General features: G+C 49.5%; 12 protein-coding genes across 12 annotated transcripts; 7 read left to right on the forward strand and 5 right to left on the reverse strand.

The window, feature by feature from the left end:
* Positions 1–407: 407 nt before the first annotated feature.
* On the forward strand, positions 408–1,396 carry N7468_008485 (uncharacterized protein; the record flags this gene model as incomplete). The annotated part of the gene is made up of 4 exons (XM_058477781.1): positions 408–569; positions 620–640; positions 691–837; positions 890–1,396. 4 exons carry the CDS (start codon positions 408–410, stop codon positions 1,394–1,396), a joined length of 837 nt encoding a protein of 278 aa, XP_058328126.1.
* A 966-nt stretch (positions 1,397–2,362) lies between these two features.
* On the forward strand, positions 2,363–3,928 carry N7468_008486 (uncharacterized protein; the record flags this gene model as incomplete). Its single annotated transcript, XM_058477782.1, is given in 3 exon segments — positions 2,363–2,584; positions 2,667–3,722; positions 3,740–3,928. 3 exon segments carry the CDS (start codon positions 2,363–2,365, stop codon positions 3,926–3,928), a joined length of 1,467 nt encoding a protein of 488 aa, XP_058328127.1.
* Positions 3,929–5,037: 1,109 nt separating this feature from the next.
* On the forward strand, positions 5,038–5,345 carry N7468_008487 (uncharacterized protein; the record flags this gene model as incomplete). The annotated part of the gene is made up of 3 exons (XM_058477783.1): positions 5,038–5,184; positions 5,238–5,255; positions 5,307–5,345. The coding sequence occupies 3 exons, from the start codon at positions 5,038–5,040 to the stop codon at positions 5,343–5,345; spliced, it is 204 nt and encodes a 67-aa protein (XP_058328128.1).
* A 656-nt stretch (positions 5,346–6,001) lies between these two features.
* On the reverse strand, positions 6,002–6,352 carry N7468_008488 (uncharacterized protein; the record flags this gene model as incomplete). The annotated part of the gene is made up of 1 exon (XM_058477784.1): positions 6,002–6,352. One exon carries the CDS (start codon positions 6,350–6,352, stop codon positions 6,002–6,004), a length of 351 nt encoding a protein of 116 aa, XP_058328129.1.
* Positions 6,353–6,636: 284 nt separating this feature from the next.
* On the forward strand, positions 6,637–8,419 carry N7468_008489 (ankyrin repeat protein; the record flags this gene model as incomplete). Its single annotated transcript, XM_058477785.1, has 7 exons — positions 6,637–7,260; positions 7,323–7,548; positions 7,605–7,696; positions 7,753–8,026; positions 8,087–8,197; positions 8,264–8,319; positions 8,378–8,419. 7 exons carry the CDS (start codon positions 6,637–6,639, stop codon positions 8,417–8,419), a joined length of 1,425 nt encoding a protein of 474 aa, XP_058328130.1.
* A 1,564-nt stretch (positions 8,420–9,983) lies between these two features.
* N7468_008490 (uncharacterized protein) lies at positions 9,984–11,084 on the forward strand (the record flags this gene model as incomplete). Its single annotated transcript, XM_058477786.1, has 3 exons — positions 9,984–10,476; positions 10,530–10,724; positions 10,873–11,084. The coding sequence occupies 3 exons, from the start codon at positions 9,984–9,986 to the stop codon at positions 11,082–11,084; spliced, it is 900 nt and encodes a 299-aa protein (XP_058328131.1).
* Positions 11,085–12,170: 1,086 nt separating this feature from the next.
* N7468_008491 (lysozyme) lies at positions 12,171–12,917 on the reverse strand (the record flags this gene model as incomplete). The annotated part of the gene is made up of 2 exons (XM_058477787.1): positions 12,171–12,704; positions 12,771–12,917. The coding sequence occupies 2 exons, from the start codon at positions 12,915–12,917 to the stop codon at positions 12,171–12,173; spliced, it is 681 nt and encodes a 226-aa protein (XP_058328132.1).
* Positions 12,918–14,136: 1,219 nt separating this feature from the next.
* On the forward strand, positions 14,137–16,249 carry N7468_008492 (putative C6 transcription factor; the record flags this gene model as incomplete). The annotated part of the gene is made up of 2 exons (XM_058477788.1): positions 14,137–15,337; positions 15,399–16,249. The coding sequence occupies 2 exons, from the start codon at positions 14,137–14,139 to the stop codon at positions 16,247–16,249; spliced, it is 2,052 nt and encodes a 683-aa protein (XP_058328133.1).
* A 1,282-nt stretch (positions 16,250–17,531) lies between these two features.
* Positions 17,532–19,240, forward strand: N7468_008493 (uncharacterized protein; the record flags this gene model as incomplete). The annotated part of the gene is made up of 2 exons (XM_058477789.1): positions 17,532–17,730; positions 17,793–19,240. The coding sequence occupies 2 exons, from the start codon at positions 17,532–17,534 to the stop codon at positions 19,238–19,240; spliced, it is 1,647 nt and encodes a 548-aa protein (XP_058328134.1).
* Positions 19,241–19,490: 250 nt separating this feature from the next.
* On the reverse strand, positions 19,491–20,160 carry N7468_008494 (phosphoglycerate mutase family protein; the record flags this gene model as incomplete). Its single annotated transcript, XM_058477790.1, has 3 exons — positions 19,491–19,575; positions 19,629–19,851; positions 19,950–20,160. 3 exons carry the CDS (start codon positions 20,158–20,160, stop codon positions 19,491–19,493), a joined length of 519 nt encoding a protein of 172 aa, XP_058328135.1.
* Positions 20,161–20,918: 758 nt separating this feature from the next.
* Positions 20,919–21,317, reverse strand: N7468_008495 (uncharacterized protein; the record flags this gene model as incomplete). Its single annotated transcript, XM_058477791.1, has 1 exon — positions 20,919–21,317. The coding sequence occupies one exon, from the start codon at positions 21,315–21,317 to the stop codon at positions 20,919–20,921; it is 399 nt and encodes a 132-aa protein (XP_058328136.1).
* Positions 21,318–21,409: 92 nt separating this feature from the next.
* On the reverse strand, positions 21,410–22,598 carry N7468_008496 (uncharacterized protein; the record flags this gene model as incomplete). The annotated part of the gene is made up of 2 exons (XM_058477792.1): positions 21,410–22,136; positions 22,192–22,598. The coding sequence occupies 2 exons, from the start codon at positions 22,596–22,598 to the stop codon at positions 21,410–21,412; spliced, it is 1,134 nt and encodes a 377-aa protein (XP_058328137.1).
* Between the last annotated feature and the right edge of the window lie 124 nt (positions 22,599–22,722).

Raw genomic sequence — 22,722 nt, forward strand, 5'->3', positions numbered from 1 at the left:
TCGGCGTAGCAAGTGAGTCCGCCAAGTGCGTCCGATGGTTGGCAAGAATGACTTTGGGTTGTGAGATTCACAGAATGTGGCGTCGCTCGTCCAGCTCAGTCGCAAGCCCCTCGCATCTCCGATGTCGATGGCTGGCTAATCCTCCGTTTGGCGCCTTGGTCTATACCGGACCCAGTTGCGAGAGAGAGCCATGGGAGATTGCGCCTTGACACACCGCAATTTACCTAGTCAGTATCATCTGCAACTAACAAAACTAGCCTGGAAGACAGATTTCGACCCGGTGCTATTATATTCCTTGTTTTGCCATTATTGAATTTGACATAAGTTCCGTCAAGCTCACTCATCTTCCAAAGCACAGAAACCCAACTTGATATTCTTTTCTTACATTCCGTCCTACTCGATCAAGCATGCATCCCGACTCTCAATTAAAGAAAGCTCTCGCGAAAGGATTCGATCCCAAGTCTCTATACGATCCTAACTTGGATCATGTGGACGAGCCAGTTCGTTCAATCTTGCAGGATTACAGCAAAATCCCAGCGGATAGGATTCTGCAACATGTGCAAGAGTTGGTTCGTATCCTCTAACTAATCAACTGGACCATATTGCTGACTCGAATCAGAGAGACCGGGCATTTGCCATTGTGAGTCTGATATCTCGATTGAATAGACTCGCTCCACTGACCTGATCGAGTTCCCCTACGCATGCGTTGGGAAATTTTCCTTCCTTCAACTAAGCATTGCGTCTTCCCCATGCTACCCTGAGATGCTCGACCGTGTGAAGAATGGAGATAAGCTGCTCGATCTAGGGTGTGCCTTTGGTCAAGAGCTACGGCAACTGGTAAGCAATTCCCACCGACAATATCGGGCAAATGGCCTAACTTCACTCTCAGATCTACGATGGGGCCCCATGCAGCAACCTATACGGATCTGACCTACGCCCCGAGTTTTTGGAGCTGGGCTACGACCTCTTCCTTGACCATGACAAAATGGGAGACCAGATGATCAGCTCCGACATTTTGGACCGCAACTCCAATTTGATGGTTCAATTAAGTGGTCAGCTGAACATCGTGTACGTCTCCCTGTTCCTCCACGTCTTTGACTGGGAAACGCAGGTAGCAGTGGCCAGAAATATTTTTGACCTGCTCGCCGCTAAGCCTGGATCTCTTCTTGTATGTCGGATTGTGGCTTGCCGGGATCAAGACCTAGTGAATGCCACTCAGGCACGGATGCCCTACTATTATCACGATGTGGCAAGTTGGGATCGTCTATGGACCAAGGTTCAGGGGGATACTGGTATCTCACTTGAGGTGACAAACTGGGAGCAGCCTGATGAGCTGGCAGCAAAGCACCCTATCGAGGGAATCTACATCTTGGGATCTTCAATCCGGCGCCTATAGTCATATCGCCGAAGGTGTACACCATGATCGTAAAGTCTAAAACTTTCTGTCGGGGTACTAAGCCAATGTCACTACACTCCCTTTATTCTTCCAAAATTTTTGTAGGTAGTGGATATGGAATCTAGAAGCCATTCGCGACACGTCTGCATAGAAATGAACGCGGGTTGTCTCCAGGGCTGAAATCTAACGGATAACGTAGTACGGGTAATATATATTCCCTCCACGGCGCTCTTCAGGCCCGTAGATCCAACAGAGCTCATTGATAGGAACCAAAATGACGGTTTTCCTCACTTTGGAACAAGAACTTCAATCGTGGATATTGAGTGGGGATGAGGGGAGGCGGTGGACTTCTGTGGGTTGGTCCATGCCGAAACCAAACCCAGGGTCTGTAGGTCTGCACTGGAAAATCCCAGCAGAAATGCATGGAAGATGCAAGCTGAACGCGAGAATGGGTCGCTGACCATGTTATGTCACACAGAAATACCTCTCAAATAGCCCGATGACGATCTACTCCTCGAGGCACAAAATTCGTAACTAATCGTCCGAAAATGCTCGATGAAAGGGATCTAGACCATACGAAGCGGCTATTGTCATGGCACTCCTTTTTGCTTCATTCTTTCGTCATTTCTGGCTTTTGCAGTACGGTCCTTTGGCTCGTTCTATTCTGTTCTGCTACTCTCAATACAGACGGGAAGCAAGGGCGCTTATTCTTGTGCACAGCCCGATATTACGTTGCGCTGGGTGGAAGGAGACAACGTAATTTCTCGGCATAATCATCAGCAAGAGCACAATGATTGTTGGCTTGAGGCACATTTGATTCGTGCTGCAGAGGGTATTGTTTACAAGCAAGCTTGGCCAAATCCACATAATGCGATGCTGGCGGCCCTCAGCTAGGGCGGCGGCGCTACCTTCTGTTCCCCCGTTTCCGAGCCCAGTCACCTGGCAACCTCTACCAGACCTGAAAAGATGAATTTCTTCCGCTCGAAACCAACTCAGCCAGCGAAAGTTGTTTCAGACCATGTTATACCACTTCGTGCGTGGGACACGGCTTTGGCCATGAAGGGGACCGTTTTGGATGCCACGTTGGTCTTCCAAGACATCCTGGACGTGTCAACCCTTCGTGAAGGTTTGGTGAAGCTGTATTCAACGGGCAACTGGAGACAACTTGGCGCTCGACTTCGTTCAGACGTAAGTGTTCCACAGTATATAGAAAAGAGGCATCTTCCAAGATATTTTCACATGTGATTAACTCCCAAGTTCGAATCAACAGGAGTCCGGAGCATTGGAGTATCATATTCCACAGTCCTATGATGATGTTCGGCCCGCTTTTATTTTTACAAATGCTCAACATGAAGTCCCAGTTGAGTCTTGTCCATCGGCAGCTGCTTTCCTGAAGACCCCGAACAACCCGACAATATTGCCTTCTCCAGCCACCTTGAATGGTCTCTCCCGCGGCGAAAATGCCCCGACGAAACTGGAGGATTGGATATACGCTGATCATCCACAACTATTTATTCACACAGCCACATTTCTTGACGCGACAATCGTGACAGTAACGTTTCCACACACCCTAACAGACGTCATGGGAATCGGGATTTTCATGAAAGCTTGGTCGGCAATGGTTCAGGGGAATCTTGGTGCTGTGCCAGCTCTAGAAAGCTTTGAGTCTGACCCCTTGACGCAGCTTGGGCAAAAGACACCGGCCAAAAAGTATCGATATTATGACAAAGTTCTCAACAAATCCCAACTTCTAATGTTCGTCGGTCGACGGCTCATCGACTCATTCTGGTACCGGCAGGAGGAAAGGCGCACCATCTTCCTCTCCGCTGACAGCGTGAGAAAGCTGCGTGAGCAGGCCCTTCAGGAATTATCGGATTCTGGTCAGCACGGATGCGCCGAATTCAAGAGGTTCGTCAGTGAGAGTGACGTTCTTCTGGCGTGGTGGGGGCGTATGCTATACACTGTTCTCAGCTTACCTCCAAGTCAACGTATCATGATCCATAATGCGTTGAACCTACGTACTTCCTTGCACGACTCTTTTAGTGCGCCTGAAAATGTCTATTTAGGCAACTGCGTCTGCATGTCCCCAATATTTGTGGATGGGCAGCAGCTCGAAACCGAGTCTTTAGGAAGCATTGCTTGGCGGAATCGGCAATCAGTCGCCGAGCAACAAACACCCGAGCAGGTGGAGGCAATTACAGCGCTCTTGAAAGAGACGATGGAGAAATCAGGGTACCTTGCCCTGGTTGGAGAGCCTGGAATGGCCATGTTTTCGTCTTCAAATTGGCATCGAGCGGGGCTGTATGGGGTAGACTTTTCTTCCGCTGTAACTCGGCAGGGAAGAGCCCGTCCGACCGGATGAGCAGCATTGGGAAACCGACATACGTCAACGGAGTCCTTCATTCACATCTTTCGTTCAGGAACACCTTTGCAGTGACAGGTAGAGATGCTGGGGGAAACTGGTGGCTCAATGGGGTTCTGCGGACTGATGCGTGGGAGGGTGTTGAGCGTGCACTCAAGTCACTTGGTTAAACATCGAGATTCTTTGGGTTGAAAGATTTGCCCAGATGGCTACTCGGTTACCGATACACTTGGATCATCACAATTGCGCTGCAGTTATCACTAAAAATTCAACTGATTATAATATGCTTCTAATATTTGCCTTCTCAGATCAAGCTTCTCGAGTTCGAGTTTGTGCTACAATCTCAGTTAAAGCTAAAGCCTTATATATTTCGCCGCACTAGTCGTAGTAACAGGTAGTCATTTTAGGACAAAGTTTCCAAGCCAATAATTGATGGACATGTAATACTCTAGACTTATCTTTTCGGTCCATCTTTTCACAATGTCAGCTGAAATGAAAGCACGGAAATGCATAGTACTAGTATGCGGACGTCATTGCAGGGTCAAATTGAGACTTCTTCAAGCTCAACTCAAGGCCCCGCCGGACCCTCCTTCTGCCGCTTTTGCAAACGTAGATCTGTGGTATGCGTACACGACTAACTAATTTTGCACCAAATCAGGTTGCAGCATCGCATCCAGTAATATTATGCAGAGTAAAAACTCTCTGTCTATCTCGGCAGCTGCGGTGCAAGCCGGGACCGAGAAACTGCTTCTCCGAGCAGCCTTGGGACAGCTTCACTCTGCGGCGAGTCATCGAATGGACTTGGCCCGCGGGCTTATTGGAGAAGGTGAAAGAACCCATTGAATGTCTCTATTTGGAATTACACGCTGGTAAGCTTGCATTTTCTGAAATGGGTTATGATCTGATCCATCGGTTTCTGTACGACACTACAACCCCACTTGGATTTCTTACCACATATGATCGATTGTAGATCCCTTACGAGAAAGACACACAGATTCGGAAATTACCTATGCTCTTCCAAATGACCTGGATGACGTATCTGAGGCATGGGACTGCAATGCTGGAACTCGGTAGCGGGTGGACCTTGCCGTTGGCAACCCCCTTCACCAAGAGCAGAGCCAAAAAATTACCACTGCAACCTGGGTGTAACACAGAACAGTAAGGTATATTACACATCCAGGAAGAAGCTTGCTCTAAGGATCTTATAAGTAGTAATGGGCTTCTCCCCCGGGGAGCCTCAGCCTAACTTTGCATTTTGCCATCAAAAGTCCCCACAAAAATGAAGCTTTCTACATTGCTTGCTCTCCTGCCCTTGGCCCTTACAGCCTATGCTACCGCTGGTGTTGAGGGCGATGGCGAGGACGACGTACGATACTGCCTTCGTAAGAAGGCGCCCGCACAATTCGAATGTGTCGGAGGTCTCACGGTAAGATGTCCTGTGGCAGGCTTATGAAGAGTGCATTGCTAACATTCCAGCAGATGTCCGCCTGGAAGAGCGTATGTTACACTTGAGAGGATGATCAATGTCGATAGCTAACCTTGTTCTAGAACGTTGGATGGACATGCTGTGATGCTTCAACCCTCTAATTTGGCTGGAAATCACGCATTGAGGAGTGGGTTTGCAGACTTCCTCTTCCCATAACGGCCTACTAGAGTTACTAGATTCGGGCTAAGGATAGCTTGCATTTTGCCAGCTGGAATGATGGTTCTTTGCTTGTCACATATGCTGTATCAGGCCTCATTCTGCCCCTCTAAGAAATTCAACTTGGCATGTGTAATCTAAAGATACTTCATGACCGCTCAAGCGCTTTTTCCACACACCTAAATTTCAAAGAAGATTACCGATTACTCTTTGAAGGTCGAGAGAAGTTGTCTCAGTACGAGTCGAATTCCTTTGTTCAGGTGGTATCATCAGTGTGCCGCCGGTACTGGATATAGAAATTATATGAGTCACCTGTTCTAGAATGCGCACATCACTATTTCGTTCCATTGGTACACATACTCTGCTAAATGAAGCCCAGGAGTTACATACTCATGAAAGATGTTCCACCCGATGGGTGGCTAGAAACAATCTTATTTGTAATCCTAGATTACCATGGCGTATCTGAATATGAATCATAAGACGTTGCCGAGCTTTGGATGCTTTCGGTACTGCAAGTGGGCGAGGTCTAAAGTTCTACCCGTCCAATGTCGGTCTCCAGGCTAGTCGCTAGGTTCCTATTTGTTGTCTCGTTTTGGACAACTCATAACACTGCTAGTGATGAATCATGCTGCCACCACATGGGATCCACCATTCCTACATTAGCGAAGGTAGCAAAGGGACTGACCGCAGGTATTTGGCTGGCTGAGCTCAAACATCCGGGGCGGGCCCCTACGGCCAAGAGAGCTAGTGTTTCCACTACAAGTGGGGACATCGTCAATACGGAGGCGTATCTTTCGGTAAATAACATCGGTACCGTCACGGTCACGGTCACGGTGTAATAAATACTAAGAACATGGAACTTACCCTTGCGTTCTCGATCTGGGATATCGAGTGGCTTACTGCAAAAGCGAGCTGGCGGTCTCGATCTCCCTATGCAGACGTTGTGCAACATGTTCGTATGACCTCACTTAGCGCATTGCTTAGAATCCACAGCTCCGCTGACGTTCGTGCTGTGTGACCTTGGAATTTTCAGGCGTGCATCTCGTGAAATGGCATCATATATGACACATCATTATTAGCTCAGAAGCGTCGCATACCTGATTGCTGGCTTTAAATAAGACACACTATATATCGGGCTAGGTCCTATATGGTAAACAGCTTCAAGACCAGTATTCCTTCTCGGATATTAAAATCAAATTTAACCGTGATCACTGAAGAATTATCGTGTCTCACACAATGGAAAATCTTCACGTTTTTGCCAAAGATGGCACATTAGATCGTGCCAAGATCCAGAAATATCTCATTCGTCAGCCCATTGACGACGAAGATGACTACGGCGAGACTCCGCTCCAGCTGGCCATCAAAGGTGGCCATGTGAGCGCTGTAAAGCTTCTCTTGCAGAACGGCGCCGATGCCAATTTGAAAGCCCCAGATGGAAGGTCTCCTCTATACTTAGCCGCCCAAGCACCAGCCAATAACGCTCGCATTGCTGAGCTTCTGCTGAACCACAAAGCTCGTGTTGATGATCGAGTTTCCCAGCTGGGTAATGACACCCCCATCATGGAGGCGATCAGACGGGGCACAAGTCCTGAGCTCATTAAACTTCTCGTTGAGCATGGGGCGTCTCTGAAAAATCCCAACCTGAAGGGAGAGACTGGACGCAGTCTTGCGGACAAGTCAACCAACACTGCTGTCCACAAGGCTTTGCGTCCGAAGGATGAAACACCAACATGGAAACCCGAGTTGGAGAACCTCCTTGTCAGCTCTGGCCTCTTTGCACTCGCCTACTTTAACAATTTCAAGGACGTTGGAGTAAATGCCTTCAATCGCCTGGCTGCTCTCAATGCTGATTCGCAAACGGTATGACCCCAAATTCAAATTATGCTCATGTGCATGGAATTCGTCTCGTAACATCCAGACAGGCCAAGGAGGATTACCCTCAGACGGAGGAAGAATTCAAAAAGGCGATTGAAGGATTCGTCTCGCGAAATGGACTGGAGGACTTCTATCCCCAAAACAACGAATACGTTAAGGGGGTCTCAGAGAAGGCCGCCGAACTGCTTCGCGAAGGCCCCTCCACGGCGGACGAGTCGAAGAAGATCTTGATCATGTCTCACCTTGCACTGTATCAACCTATTCTTTACGCTGGTGAGAAGAATATTCCCCGTGTTTGAACTGCAGATACTGATACCAAGGCTTTGCAGATGACAGTGGCTCAATGCAAGACACGGATGGAAAAGACGACACTCGGATGGTTCGCCAGGCCCTTATAGTGGAGCGGATTGCCGAGCAGACAGTTCGATCAACCCCGCTGGAAAACGGAGGTCGGTGCACCTCAGATTCATCAACAAGAATGACGGAGGTGGCAATGACCTGCACCCTGATGATCTGCCCCCCAGAATGAATTTCACTCCTAGTGGAAGTACCAAGCTTGGTACGAACCTCAAAGGCAAGATCCTGGATGAGTTCCTCTATAAGAAGCTTGATGCGGGTGAAGACTTGGAGAAGCCTCTTCTCATCTTGACTGTTACCGACGGTGCTCCTAATGAAGAAGACAAAGATGAATTCCGCAAACAGATTGAAGCATCTTTTACTTACGTCGCATCCAAGGGATATGGCCCAGATGGTAAGCACTCCAGGCGGTTATGGTTAAAGGTGTCTTATCATATGCCTAACTTTACCATAGCTCTGAAGTACAGCCTGAATCAGATCGGCAATGCCCCAGAAGCAACCGACTTTTTGTCAAGCTGGGAAGGAAACCCTCTTTTAGCCACTGAACAGGTCAGGGTGAATACCGGTAAGCCCTAAGTTCAAATCATCATCAATTTCTAAACCAGTGAGCTTACCAAAGCAAATATTTTAGAGCAACTTGATGCGAGATTTGATGAGTTCTATAACAACGATGACTTCGATGGATGGGTATGTTATGGGTACTCATAAACCGATCTATTTCATCAATACTAACGATCCTGAACAGTTGCTCAAAGTTCTCAACCCGGACGATAAGGTTCAGTATTAATCAAACAGCATCAGACTTGATTGAAGAGCCACGGTGGTATCGAATGTGATGTCGGAAACCTTAGTTTTTCATGAGGGACATATGTAGTATTTATTTGGTTGGCATACTGGCAAGATATCTTCAGTTATTCTCACCGGGATCTCAGATCTCAATGTTTCCTTCCCCGATGAACTAGTATGCAATGAATTATTAGTTTGTTGGTGATTCATCTTGAACAATATACATTTCGGTAGACAAGACAATTCAACCACTTGTTACGCTGCGACCAATAGATAAGTTTGAAACTCTTTCAGAATATCCTCGCTCTTCACATCATAGTCTATTTACAAATCCTCTGATCATATCTTAGGAAAGTTCAATTTTCCGTTGCAAAGGAAGGACAAGATCATAAAGTCAGTCTTCTCCTTTCGCCGTCCCTTTTCAGCTTCGTGATTTCTACAACAGTAGTCATATTGAAATTAAGTTTCTGGAGTTGCAAATAATGGATGACAGAAGACCTCTATTACGACATATGTGCTGCATTCCTGGAATTTCTCATTGACCTTTTGCTTCCCATCGTACTCTCCTTTCGGTGGCAATTTTCTTCTCTTCTCTACCTATTTTGTTTTCAGCTTGATCCACCTCGCGCCTTTCTTTTTTGTGTAACAATGAAGTATCGATAGTTTCAGCTTGGGCCCATCTGTACCATGGCAGCTCACCGATCCACCGTAACCGTAAGGGATCTGCCCTTGGTACAATACATATGCAACTATACTCCACTAGATGTGTGTATGTAGGCACGCTTTTGTCTCAGTTAGATCTTATTATTGAGACCCTGCATATAGATCCGCTATGCTACATACCTAAGCTCTGGATCTTAGCGCCTAATCCCAGGATCGGCCCGTCACTTGGCCCCACACATCACGAGTGGATTCCAAGGACCGGCATGTCGGGCTCAGCTGAGAGGCTGAATGACTCGCTTATAGGCATCCTCAAGCGAGCAGGACGGGATCGTGCATATGCTACCGTCATATCTGTAATTGTGCAGGGGGGAGTCTGGAATCAAGGGACATGACGAAAGCCTACATACCAGCTAGACCGCATCGATGGATCCGCCGTTCGAAGTGCCTCTCGATTTGGTTCTTTGTTCCGAATTTCTTGGGATTCGTCTGATTGTAACGAAGGACAGTATCGTATAATTTACTATACATAATACCGTAAAGCGAAATACCATGATCCTCTTCAAAACGAATGCAGCTGGGCACTCAATCAGGTCCTGACGTAATGATCCCTCGCCATCCCCGTATCCCCATACCATGCATCTGCAGTTCGTGCAGTATTTACGTCGTACGAGCTGTAAGGCATCTACCGCATTTGTCGGGGATATTCAGATCGACCATGGGTCTATTATGCAACAGTTTCACCCTGGCCCGGGAGTAGTTGTACTACAAGCTAACTAGCTTGATGCGGATCTATCAAGCCTGTGCATCATAGCCAGGCGCATTCCTCATATATAAGGGAACGTGGTCGATAGGTCGTTTCCATTACAGTCAATTGGTCTCATTGTCGACTTTAGTTGCTCACTATGTCTTCTGTTCGTACCGGGTTGGTTATCTCCAGCCTAGCATGGCTAGCCAAGGCCAACACGCCTGTTGTCCACACTGAGGTTTCCTGTACTACTCAGGTCACAACCTCTTACCTGCCGGGCCCCAGCTTCGTGCCAGCCAACCCCCCAGTTCCTGGGTCTGGTGGCCAGTATTGGTGTCCTGCCTTCGCTGGAGATGACCTAGCGGGGGGCGGTGACAGCACCAAAACTCCATGCACAGAGGAGCTGCAGAGTCCAGTTGATTTCACTCTGTATTGGAATGACCTCATGAACCCGAAGAGCGGTGCTGATGGCAAAGCTAAACCACCACAGCCCGTTGATCTTCTAACGGACTATGAGTTTGAGACTTTCCTCATCCTCCACGATGAACACGACGTTGGCATCTCGGTTACTTTCTTGGATGATAAGCCAGATAATGGCGTCCCTGGTGTTCTAACCACCACTGACCCTAAGGGCTACCGAGTCCCTGCTGGTAAGCGCTATCACCGCGTCGAATGGCGTCCCTGGTCTAACTATTTTCCACAGGCGAGCACACCATCCGACTTGAATGGAAGAATCCTAGCGAGAAACAGGCTCTGGCTGAAAGCCTGGAGAGTGTCCAAGGCCAATTCCAATTTGACAAGGTCGTCGCCTGTAGCTCAGGTGGTAGCAATGGAAAGAAACCCGACGACAACGGTCAGAACGGCGGTAGCAAACCCGAGCCCAAGGACCCTAACTCTGGTAAGCTATAGCACTACCCGCCTCGCTCTGACAACTTGCTCATATTTCGTACAGGTATCACCTCCGATGGCACCCCTTGGAAACTTACCGAAAATGCATGTACGTAGAATTCCTCCCAAAATCAAGGGCGTTGCTAACCCTAGCCCAGTGAACAAGGGTCTTCTTGGCAAGCCCATCTTGAGGGGCAAGAAGTTCAACGATCCCGCTGAGTGTGCAGAGGCTTGTGCGCAGTCCAAGGACCAAGGATGCAAGTGGGCATCTTGGATTCGTGCTGACCAAACTTGCTGGACCTACAAATCCGATGTGAGGGGCCCACCATTCACCGAACTAAAGGGCAATGATCTTATTATCTTGTCCTAAAGTATGGCAAGGGTCCATGGAAGCGCACCTTGGTGGCCATTGATGTGAAGGGAGTTCCTCATGTAATCATCCGGCAAGGCAAAAGGCTGCACGAGGAATCATTCTTCGATGGGTGCGATGAAAGCTTGGGGAACGTGATCTGGAAAAGTATACTTTCACTCAGTAGTCTTTGGGGTATCTGTACAATATCAATGCAGCTCCATTCATGCAACTCTTGTAATATCAGTGATGTAGTATACCTCAATGAAACCATCATAACTTCTGTGTAACCGCAGTATTTCCAATAGTCGATCTACACCGTTGACTCGTTCTCATAGTTTTGGTTTGTCTGGCTTTCATTGTCTTATACCTGGTTTGGTTTGCCTGATCTGCAACCTTGGTATCTGGTCTCCTTCATATCAATACGGTCGCATTTTTAGTTATATGACCGCACTATAGGAACCATGAATAACCAGAAAGGTATAGTAAACTTTGGCCGAAGAGCATTAGTCTCCGGTATCAAAGGTGATTGATAAGTGGCTCACTGTGGAAATCTTTTAACTCTAGAAAGCACTTAGAGACCTTGGGAATGCAAAAGACAGTTACTAGCACCAGCAGTCAAGCTTACATTGGGTGATTAACCCAGGTATATCGTGATCATGACCGGAGCCTTCTACCGGGATATCTATGACACTAGCCACTAATTCCTTCAAGTCTGTAAAAGTTCCCAGCCTGAGATGGAGCACTCTATAAGCTTTAGTGTGTCCTGCATATATGCTTTGTCCCAAACACTTACCCTGGCTTAGGCGGCCTGCACCTGACTCGGAGTTCATATGTATACATCGATTGATCGGCTCACGAGGCTCAAGTTCGCAGCTACATATACCATAACTACTCGTGATCCTACGTTCAAGCTCAGCCTTTGAAGAATCTCAAATTATTACTTTGAGTGCTGCTTCTGAAAAATGGAACTTCAAGTGAGCATGGTGTTTTCATATATGCACGCTCGGCGAGGAAGAAAGAAGAAAAATGTACTCATTGGTTCATATAGCACGAGTTGAACCTTTATTGGGTAATCGACCGGCAACAAAGGTTACTTGTACAAGTTTAACCCTTTGCAAAGGTAACTAACTCATCCTCGGTGCCATTCCAGATATCAGAATCACCACCATAGGTGTAGCTATCTGCGTTCTGCCAGAAGTCCTGGAAGGACCAGCCACCCGGGACCGTGCTGATCGAGCTAGCATACTGAGCCAGCACTAGAGGATAGTCAGAGCTGAAAGCGGTGCTGTCCCCAGTACAAGACTTCCACCAGTCAGCAGTGGTGTAGATCATGGGAGGACGACCAGTCTTGCTCTTATACGTATCGCCGAAATCCTTGATCCAGGAAACCATTTCGGATGCACTCAGGCCATAGCAGGTAGAGCCAGATGGATTGTACTCGAGGTCGACCATACCCGGGAGAGTTTGGCCATCGTTGGTCCAACCACCGCCGTGAGCAAGGAAGTACTCGGCCTGGGTAGCACCGGAGCTGGAGTCGGGGTGGGCGAAGTGGTAGCCGCCACGGATCAATTTGGCGCTGGTGGCCCCGTCATAGTGGCTTGAAAAGGACGAGTCGATGTAGTCAGTGCCCTCGGTCGCCTGGTTAGTATGTTAGATTGGATCTGAGGAAAGCGTACGACTCGCCAGGTTGGTTCCGATTCGTACCTTGATGATGACGAATCGGGCACCAGACTTGTAAGCTCCAGCAAAGTCGACGGTGCCTTGATAGCTGGAGATATCAAATCCTTGAACGCCGGAAGCACGAGCTGCGCCGGCCGCGATGGCAACAGCGAAACCTATGGCGGTCTTCATGATGAGGGCAGATTATAGACTTTATTGACAGAGTAGAATGGAGATGCATGGGGAGGTGGGCGGTTTTATGGTCGCTATTTATCACATACTTTCCGTATATGTCGGGACAAGGAGATCGTCATATCTTTCTACTGAATGCACCCAGTCGTATGCCAAAATAACAAGATCGCGATCAGATGGGGGCGTGAAACGGATACGAGGTTGTGGATCCGTGGATTTAACACGATCGGGGCCGATCATTTCCCTCAGAAAGACTTAATCGTGGCGGAATAGGGGCTGCTAGCAAATGAAAAGCACGAAGAGTCGCACCAGGGGCCCTGTGGCGTTATTGAAGAAGCGACCGCCGTTGAGTCGTTGGCTTGGACGATGTCACCTTTGAACCCCTATGGAAAGCTTTGCAGAGAACTGTGCCTAGGTTGCCTGACACGAAGTACAATCATGTTGAGAACCATCTCGATTCTACATAGAGTCTGCAAACCCAAGGCTTCATCAGACCGGACATCCACTCGAGAATATCATACGGCGGATTACCGTAGACGAACCTTATGCCGAGAAGCTACCGAGGTGGTACCTTGCAGATCTGCTCGTATTCTGGGGCGTCGTCCGAGTATCAGGTAGGTACTGGGACTGCGCTTGAACAATTTGGAGTATCATTCTACGAGGTGGGGGGGTTCTGGCCAAGCAAATACAGACGAGATGTAACTGCACGAGGCCGCGATGCAGCCAGGCAATGGCTCCACCTCGGTCGCACCGAATCAGGATCGAGTGAGGTCGGAGAAGCAGTCGGGGTCATCCGACGTTCAGCCTTTAAGAGGGGGCACATACCACACTAGACCCGTAAATACTAGACCCGTAAACTAAAGCTCCGATCAGGGCCAATCTATAGAACCAAGCGCACTGGATAGAGTCAAGTTTCACGTATGATAACGCCAGAGCAGGCAGCTGCAACGAATGGCGCTCGAATGTGCCAAAAAGAAAGAGAAAAATTGAGTTTCTCCACCGCAGCCATGATTCGCCCCCTCGCCCTCTTTCCCCTCTCTCCTCCCCCTTGCCCCAGGCTTTTTCCTCCGTGGCTGGACAATGCGGTTCGACCCGCCGTGAGCAATGAACAGCGCGGGTAATAAGGACTTTCGCGACCAGCTGGGCAAGTTCCGTCTGGAGACGAACGCGCCAGCTCCAGTTTCTTGGCCTCAGTCTACCTCCCTACCATCCATTGCCGATGCCCCCCGAGCCCCCCATTCCTAACAATGCCTCCACCGCCGCTGCTCTCGCGGCCTCACGGAGCAAGCGCGTCTCCACGGCCTGCGACTTTTGTCGCAAGCGCAAGAAAAAGTGCGACTTCCGCTACCCAAACTGCTCCGCCTGCAGCCGCGCTGGTGTTCGCTGCACCATTCCTCCTCCCGGCCCGCAGGTAGCCAACTCCTCCGTCCCCCGAGACCAACTTGAGAACCTCCAGAAGCGCGTCAAATGGCTCGAAGAAATCGTCCGCCGGAAGACCGGCATCACCGTCACCGACATGGCTACCGGCACGCCGGTCGACGGTGAAGGAGATCCAGACTGGTGGTACCAGGTGCCGTCGATCATTGCGACCGGTAGTCGTTCCGCGGCGACTTCGATGCCTAGCCCCGCTGGAAGTGGAGGCTCGTCCGTGACCGCTGCTGGGACGTCCGAGGCTTCGCCCGGTGTTGGGGCTGAGTTGCCAAATGTTGGAGAGATTTTTCGCGATCAGCTCGAGCATCGTCGGCCGTCGGTAGCGCGGCCCTCCACGAGTCCACGGGTGCTGCGGCTAGGATCGTTGGAGGAAGCCGAGCAGGTCTCGGGGAAGTATTTCGATAGTATGGACTTTCAATATCCGTTTCTCTCTCGAACGGAGTTCATGGGGCATCTTCGGTATATCTATGCCGGGGGTGTTCCGACCCCCGAGGTGCATAACATGTACCACATCGTGGTCGCGATCGCCCTTCTCATGGGATCAGCGGATCCCAATAAAGCGGCCGACTTCTACCACGCTAGCCAAGAAACAATGTCGGCGGCACTGCAAAATGAGGACCTGCCAGCCGTGCGCGCACTGCTGTGCTTGGCTTTGTACACCATGTTTGCGACCTCTGGTCCGAGTATCTGGCATGTCCTGGGTTCAACCTTGCGGCTCGCAGTCAGCATGGGCCTTCACAAACCGAAGATTTATTCAAGTCCGACCGAGGAGGAAATGGCCAAGCGGGCATTTTGGAGTCTCTATAATCTGGATCGCTTAATCTCAAGTACATTGGGACGGCCTCTAGGAATTGCAGATGAGGATATCAGCGTAGACCTGCCTCGAGAAATCAACGAAGATGGCACTGAAGCGCCTGGTGCAAGCGCCATGACGATTCCTTTGCAGGTAATGCGACTGCGTCGAATCTTCTCGCGCATCTATCGATACTGTAAGTCATCCTAATTTCGGCTTCTTCCTGAAGATATCATAATAATCCGATGGCTGTTCAGTGTACAGCAATCTGCCCCGGCCATCGCCACAAGAAGTGGCAGTCACCCTCAGCCAGTTTCGTCGCGAGCTGGATGAATGGCGGATGAACGCCCCGGTAATACCGGGGGCCATCCTCTATTCCACCTCTTATTTCGATTATCTATATTACACAACGATCCTCCTCATGTATCGCCCTAGTGAGCGCAATCCGACCCCCGATACAACCAGCATCATCAGCTGTGGTGATTCAAGTATACAAGTGATTCGATCCTATTGGGACAACTACTCGGTGGGCAAGTTGAAGTGGATTTGGTTGACGTTAAGTCAACTTTACTTTGCTGGAATCACAATCCTATGGTGTTTGGAGCAAAACGCGCGCGCCTGGCGTGAACATCTCACGCCACCATGGCAGCCAGACGAGGAAATGATGCGTCGAGCAATCCAGGCTGTCGTGGTACTTCTGGAAGAGTTTGGTAAACGGCGACCAGGCGTGGATCGTTTAGCCGAGACATTCCGTCACCAGAGCACAATGATCTTCAGCCAAATGGCGTACCACCAGCAGCAATTGAAACTCCAACCGCAGCAGCTCCCACAGCATCCACACCTACATCAGCACCAGCAGCACCAGCAGCTCCAGCAACAGCAGGCACAGTTGCAGATGCAGCAGCCTCTGATGCCCCCTCAGCCGTTTTCAATGCCGACCATGGGCACACCCCAGGCATCGACCGTCCCGTTAGCGCCCGTGCTTGACGATGTCTTGCTGGTAGATTCAAACGCAACTATGCCCATGATCGATCCCCAAATGGCGGAGCAACTCTTTTACTCATATAACTGGTTCCAGGAGGAGATGGCCAGTTATTATACCCTTTGAACAAACACCTATGTCATGTCTATAGAATTTCAGTCTCCACCTTGCAGGCCTAGATGGAGTTCTGGAACGAGTTCGGCTTATATTTTAGGGATATCTTCGAGTCCCGATGACTTTAATACCGTATGCCGATTGGGAATGATACCTTCACCATCAACTGGTTTGATTTTCACGTAGTTGGATCCCTAAGTCGTTACTGTTTTATATCTTGTCAGTCAACAATGCAAATAATTTTACCAGCTTTCAGTTCAACGTGAGTCGCTTATAAGCCTGCAAAATGTCCGACCGCGAAAGCATATTATTCACAACTGCATTAGCCCTGGAAATGAAGCCGTGATCATGCCTTTGATTGGGTGGCTGAACGGGCGCCGTGGACACCTGGCTCGATGCACTACTATACTCTGCCTGTTGTCACGAATCACATAGCAGAGTGCCTTCGCAAAGCCACAGCGATACGTATTCTCAGCCAGCGCAGTGCAGGTTTCAAAAACCTTAGGCTAAGTGTCTGTTTGCTAACTCAATCTGTATCCATTCGACTTACTCTCGACGGGAGATAGCGAAGCCGAATACCCCACACCACGTAGCCTTTTCGCGATAAAGCGAGCTTCCCCGCATTTAGAAGATCTGATATACTATCTCCATGTTCCTATAACATAAGAGAATACATGGGTGTGAGATGAAGTGGAGAAACCGGCCCGGGACCATCCTGGTCGTTCGATTTCGTTATTGGCTACGGACGGCGCATCTATACGCGTTTCGATGCCCTACCGCAGATCGACCACGAAATTGAGCCCGCGATGCGATCCACTGAGGGATTTCATTATTACTATCTCTATCCGATGGGCGTCTCTATAAATATTGATCTCCATTGATAAATGCTTGTGGGAAGTCCAAACAGCACCGCTAACAGCGCTTCAAACTTGCAATTGCGGATCATTGGTCTGGGCCTTGTCAGACTGTGACTGGCGGAATCGGCTTTTCAATTGACTTTCTGAGCGCTTCTCCCCATCCACATGTTTAGGACTCAATTGGACATATATGAAGTCAGATCCACTTAGTTCATCGCTTGAAGATACTCTTCCGGTACTCAGTGGATCCAAGAGGGTCTGCACCGGCCCGGTGGTGCGGAGTCATTCCTGGGGCCCCATGAAATTGTGCTTCCCCAGAAAATGACATACATGGTACGCATGGCCTGTAGATAAGTTGGTTCGTGTGTCTTGTTCCTGCGAATTCCCTTATACACACGACCAGTTCGTCCTACAACGTCTCAATTCAATTGGTGAAAATGCCGAATGATGCTGCTAGTCAACATGCCGACATCCAAGCAGCAAATGATGCAGAGACCATGTCCAAAACGACGAAAGATAAAGCCCACGATGAGAATGAGATCGCATTAGAAGAGAAGCATGGAGCGGGCCAAGTAGATGAATTGCCAGAGCTGCAACGGAGACTAAAGAGCAGACACTTGACGATGATAGCCATCGGTGAGTCAATGCTGAACTGATCGGCAACTACGCTGCTCGACTCTGTCCTCACACACTATTAGGTGGAACAATTGGAACAGGTCTGTTTATTAGCAGTGGGACGGCTATCGCCTATGCAGGCCCCGTCGGCGCCCTGATCGCATACATATTTGTTGGATCCATCGTCTTCTCTGTGATGACAGCTCTGGGAGAGATTGCCACCTTTTTGCCAATCCCCGGTGCATTTGCATCATATGCTGCGCGGCTCGTTGACCCAAGTCTGGGATTTGCAATGGGCTGGATTTATTGGTTCTCATGGGCCTCGACCTTTGCCCTCGAACTCACCGCAACCGGCCTGATAATAGAGTATTGGGAGAAAACGGTGCCGATTGCCATATTCATCGCGATCTTCTGGGTCATCATCATCGCTCTCAATATACTACCCGTGAGTTTCTATGGTGAAACGGAATTTTGGCTTTCCAGTATCAAAGTCCTCACCGTCATCGGCTTCATGATCTTTGCGATATGCATGAATGCAGGTGTTGGTCAAGAGGGCTACATCGGCTTTAGGTACTGGGTCGACCCAGGGCCTTTCCAAAGATATTTACTGACGGGCGACGACCAAGTGGCGCTGTCGAAGTTTCTTGGTTTCTGGGCAGTTCTGATCAAAGCTGGCTTTTCTTACCAAGGCACCGAACTCGTCGGAATTGCAGCAGGCGAGACGCAAAACCCGCAGAAGACAATCCCCTCTGCTATTCGAAAGACCTTCTTCCGGATCATATTTTTCTTTATATCCACAATCTTCTTCATTGGCATTGTAGTTCCCTCGAATGATGATCGTCTTACCACAAGTGAAGGCAGCGGGGCCAGTGCAAGCAACGCCAACTCGTCGCCCTTTGTCATCGCAGCAAATCGAGCAGGCATAAGTGTCCTGCCGTCACTAATCAACGCCGTTCTCCTAACGGTCGTTCTGTCGGCGGCCAACTCAAATGTCTACAGCGGCAGCAGAATCTTGGTCGGCCTAGCCCATGAAGGACTGGCACCGCACTTTTTCACCAAGACGACCAAGTGGGGAGTGCCCTACTACAGCGTAGGCTTCACGGCTCTCTTCGGTCTTTTGGGATTCCTGAACACCTCGAATGCCGGGAGCACGGTCTTTAATTGGCTGCTTCAGATTGCAGGCCTGGCGGGCTTCATTACCTGGACCTCGCTCATTATTTGCCACCTTGCTTTCATGAAGGCGCTCAGCGCACGCAGCATATCGCGCGAAATCCTCCCATATAAAGCCGCCTGTCAGCCCTATCTATCTTGGTACGGGCTGTTTTTCACTACGCTCATCATAATCACCCAGGGCTTCACTTCCTTCATTCCTAATTTCAGCGTGGAACAGTTCTTCATCAATTACCTGAGCTTGATTCTTTTTGCTGTGCTCTATATAGGGCATAAATGCGTCACCCGTGTGCCATTCGTACATCCGCTGGAAGCAGATATTATCACTGGCCGGCTTGAGATGGAGGGACTTGACCAATGAACGCTTCAAGAACTCGATTTTAGAGACCCGGGTTCCAAGTTTCACTTCATGTTATGAGCGCCGGGTTTTACAGCAAGAATTGAATATTTCATCATGAAACAATATATCAATTCTTGACCAGCTTAAAGTCTCATCATGGCTCATGGAGGCATTCACATACTGTCTCATAATTATGTTATATACATTTCGTAATCAACTCGACAAGTCTCTATTCATGAACTCAACCGTAGATGGGAATATACAAACCCATTTAGCCATCAAGACCAGGACAGTTCTCGCTATCTTTGGAAGTGATGTCGTCGTAAGGAGAGGGATCAGTCCAGATAATGTCGAAGCTAGAGTGAAAGTTAGCCCCCACCCACTTGCAAGTTTTGCATGCGGTACTTACTCATCGCCGTCGTAATGAGGCGCGTTATCATCACCCAGCTTCTTGGCGATGTCATGGAGAGCATCATGCTCCCAGCAGATGAGAATGTTGCCGGAACCGGTGTATCCAGTGACCACGTCTTTAACGCATCCAGGGTCGTCACGGTCACAAGAAGTGTCGACAGTGAGGCCAAGGGATTCGGCAAGGGGCTGCACAGTATCCAAAGGACGCTGGCGGCTGCCATCTAATAAAGAGCTTCAGTTAGGCATAGGCCAGATAATACATCAAACAACCTATCTTCCATCTGACTATACGCCTAAACATCCGAGGAAGATGACGCACCACTCTGGGGAGTCTGGGCCATGATGTGGCCAATGTCGTAGCCGGAGCTGGAGCCAAAGACATTGGAAAGACACTGAGCGCGCTGCTCACCCTGCGCGCTCAAGCCATTTCCATCATCAGGCTTCTCGCCGTGGCGGATTAGATAGACGGTTGGATCAGCAATTGCTAGGGTAGCAGCAGCCAGCAAGGTGAAGGAAGTAGCTTTGACCATGATTGCTTTCGAGTATCCTTGAGTGAAGTGGAGCTTTGATCTATTCACCACTGAATCGGCTCCTTACTTACAGTTCAATGTCGAGCTTTTTCCCTGTATACCCATGGAAACATGCTATATAAATGAATAACTTTCTTCTCCGCACTGAACCGCTTACTCTTGCTTCGATGGTCGATTGCTTGAGGATAGCTAGATCTCCCAGGGTCGCAAACTACACATGGGCAAGGTCGCCACCATGATTCGTTCGACGATCAATACGCTTAGCTTTTTTAGAAACAGCATCGATTGCGCCCGACCTCCCCCCGCCTCGCATTTGGTGGCGCCGGCTTCTTGGCATCGTCGGGGCGATTCCTTGGCAGCGCGGTCCAAATGTCGAGCACTTTAGACTAGATAATGCATAAAACGTATTGGGGAAGCCTCCAAATGACCGCAAATCATCAGTGGACATAGGGTAGACTGGATATCGAAATAAGTCATTACTCCTGTAGTGTATAGGCGCGATGTTAGCTGCTTGGAAAGAGTTTCTGTGGAGCAGACGCACATACCTTCCTTCCGATGAAACCCAACAACGGGATTGCTCCACAGTGGACTATCCAACTGCTATTACTCATTGCAGAGCATTATACGAACTGGTTCTGCTGCCAGGACTTCCAGTTCTTCGGTTAGCAGTACAAAGGCAGTAAGGGTATTTCGGAACTTTCAGTGACAACACGAACGGCCTTCAAAAAGAAAAGAAAAGAAGTAGCATTATTATCTTTTTAACCGAGACGCACCCTCCTCCACAATCTCATACTCTCAAGCATGTCCGAGCCCAGAGTGCTCTCGGTGGCATTGGCCTGCTGAACCACGGCGACTAGGATAGACGCATAGCAGAACGAGAGTTTGTTCTTCACCAGGAGGTCCAGCTGTACTTTTTGCATTCCACCAAACTGGGACCATAGCATCCATCGCTCCAGAATATCTGCTATGCTTTTCGCTTGGCTCTCATCGAGCATTATCAAGTAAAGGATAGCCCGCGCCAATGTCTCGACAGAATAATCCTCCGGAACAATTCCCTCCTTCGTGAGATACGCCAACGAAGCTTCAGCGATAACCTTGTTATCAAGGCGTGGTGATTGGATAGCTTCCACTAGTCGCCTTTCCTCGTATTCCCGCATTGCCGTATTTCTCTTTAGATGCCCGTAGTGAAAGCGCGACGCTTCTCTCTGGCTGCGAATCCGCCGCGCTTCAGCAGCCTGATGTGGTGGCATTATGTCTTCCATCTGGCGAGCCAGTCTGTCCTCCTCGTTGCGCTGAAATATTTCATTTGCGGTTTCAACCAAGGGGGTGGTGGAGATTCCCACGGGGGCACATCTTTGCTTTCAAGAAGGTCCAGAACCACCATCACACCACAAGGAATTGACTTGCGTCTTACAAATGCCAAGGTATTAGCTGGAATGCTGATGTTGTATAGCCCTGCGCCTTCGTATTCCCCAAGGGCAGAGGCGACGCAAACGAACCAATGTCGAAACGTCTCTCCATGAGTAGAGAGATCGCGTCGTTCACCCGTCATAATTCCTGATTCCTCAAAGAAGACAGTCGTAACACGATCTCCCTCGGCTCGGAAGCGAATACTATCACTGCCGTGCACTTTCAAAAGGGTTTTCATTCCCTGGATGGTAGTCAAGAGCGAGGGCTTTCTCGCAGGGACTTCTGTAGATTCGGTTCCGCTTCCCGCCTCAGGCTTCTCTTCATCCTGCAGGGTGGACGTGCCATCGGTTTCCCCTTCACCTGTGGGCATGCGGGGCTGCTCCAACCTCATCCAAAAGGGGGGCAGGCTGGCCTGGCTCCTCTCCTGCCATTCGGGCCTCCATTGCACCTGCAAGCTCAGAACGCCATCGGAGTCCTCCGCGGGTGCAACTGTCAGAACAGCACCAGGAGCACCAGAAGGGGGTCGTAGCAAGGCCGTGCCGGGGGGGTGTCCAAAGACCAGCCGTCTTCAGCATCCGCCACCCCAGGTTATCTGGGACAGCGCCGCGATCGAGAAGAAACGCGATCAGCTCCTCGAAGCCGATATCCGCCTGAGGGATCTTCAATTCATCCTTGTATTGGCAGCGATATAGCACTTTGCCTGTGATCAGGCGATTCCAGTGGAAAATCGACCAACTCCCACCCTTCAGGGGCACGTGAGAGGTATTCAGCTTCCAGTATCCATCGTCAAGCTCCCGGTCGAGTGGAGTGATTGTACATCGGGGCAACTCGACCTCTACCAGTCCGCCGATGAGGCTCACGCGCGTCAGGGCGGAGTCAAGGAGGTCATGCCGCTTGAGAATGGACCGGATCGACCGCTGGGTCAGGATCGCTCGCACAGACGTATAGATTATCGGAAGGACGCCGAGCACCGCAAGGGGGACACCAATGTAGGTGATGATGTCCGTTGGAGACCTGCCATTATCCATGGTTGTCTTATTCTGGGAGCCGCAAATCCTCAAGATCTACTTTCTAACTCTTGCGCCATGGTTCGGGAAAACATCAACAGCGCGCCAGATCTCGTATTCCATCTGAGATCAAAGCTTACGTTAA

Source organism: Penicillium chermesinum (genome assembly GCF_028974085.1).
Source record: "Penicillium chermesinum strain IBT 19713 chromosome Unknown utg000006l:1.0-2335141.0:1.0-2336784.0, whole genome shotgun sequence".
NCBI classification, from domain to species: domain Eukaryota; kingdom Fungi; phylum Ascomycota; class Eurotiomycetes; order Eurotiales; family Aspergillaceae; genus Penicillium; species Penicillium chermesinum.